Raw genomic sequence first — 531 nt, 5'->3', positions numbered from 1 at the left:
CCCCGTAGCCCCCCGCCACCCCCACCACGCTGGGACTCTGCTCTGGCTGCAGACCCCAACAGACCAACGTGTACCCTGAGCCCCCCCGACACTCACCAGGGGCTCCAGCTCCTTGGTGTCGATGAGGTTGAACTCTTTCACAAAGTAGTAAAAGTGCTTGTAGCAGGTGTTCACGTGGGCTTCCGACCCCATCTGGGTGATCCTGTCGAAATGGTGGATGTAGACGTGGACAAAGACCCGGAAGAGCCTGGACAGAATCTTCTTCACCACCGGGAGGAAGTTCTTGGGGAAGGGAGTACCTGGGAGGGAAGAGAGGACCACGAGGAACCTTCAGCACAGTTCGAACTGGTTCCTTTGGGCTGAAACAAATTGATAAAACGGACAGATCGAGAATTCTGTCGCTGGAAATTCCGGGCTCCACTCTCCCTTTTCCTTTCCGTTCGGATCAGACTGTTCAAAGTACGGATTTCTCACCCCACAGAGCACTGCGGCAGCCGACCCCGTGAGCCCGGCCTCGGAGGCTCCCGCCGC

General features: G+C 57.6%; 1 protein-coding gene across 1 annotated transcript in view; it reads right to left on the bottom strand.

Annotated features, from left to right (window-relative positions):
- Nucleotides 1-531, bottom strand: part of MOB3A (MOB kinase activator 3A) — a 3,868-nt gene that overhangs the window by 1,129 nt on the left and 2,208 nt on the right. Inside the window, exon 2 of the mRNA XM_010144723.1 lies at nt 97-299. Within this exon, the coding sequence (XP_010143025.1) occupies nt 97-299 (203 nt within the window). The remainder of the gene's footprint in view (nt 1-96; nt 300-531) is intronic.

This window comes from Buceros rhinoceros, unplaced genomic scaffold, assembly GCF_000710305.1.
Source record: "Buceros rhinoceros silvestris isolate BGI_N320 unplaced genomic scaffold, ASM71030v1 scaffold32811, whole genome shotgun sequence".
Classification (NCBI taxonomy): domain Eukaryota; kingdom Metazoa; phylum Chordata; class Aves; order Bucerotiformes; family Bucerotidae; genus Buceros; species Buceros rhinoceros.
The sequence above is the reverse complement of the archived record's forward strand: the minus strand, read 5'-3'. Positions and strand labels throughout refer to the sequence as shown.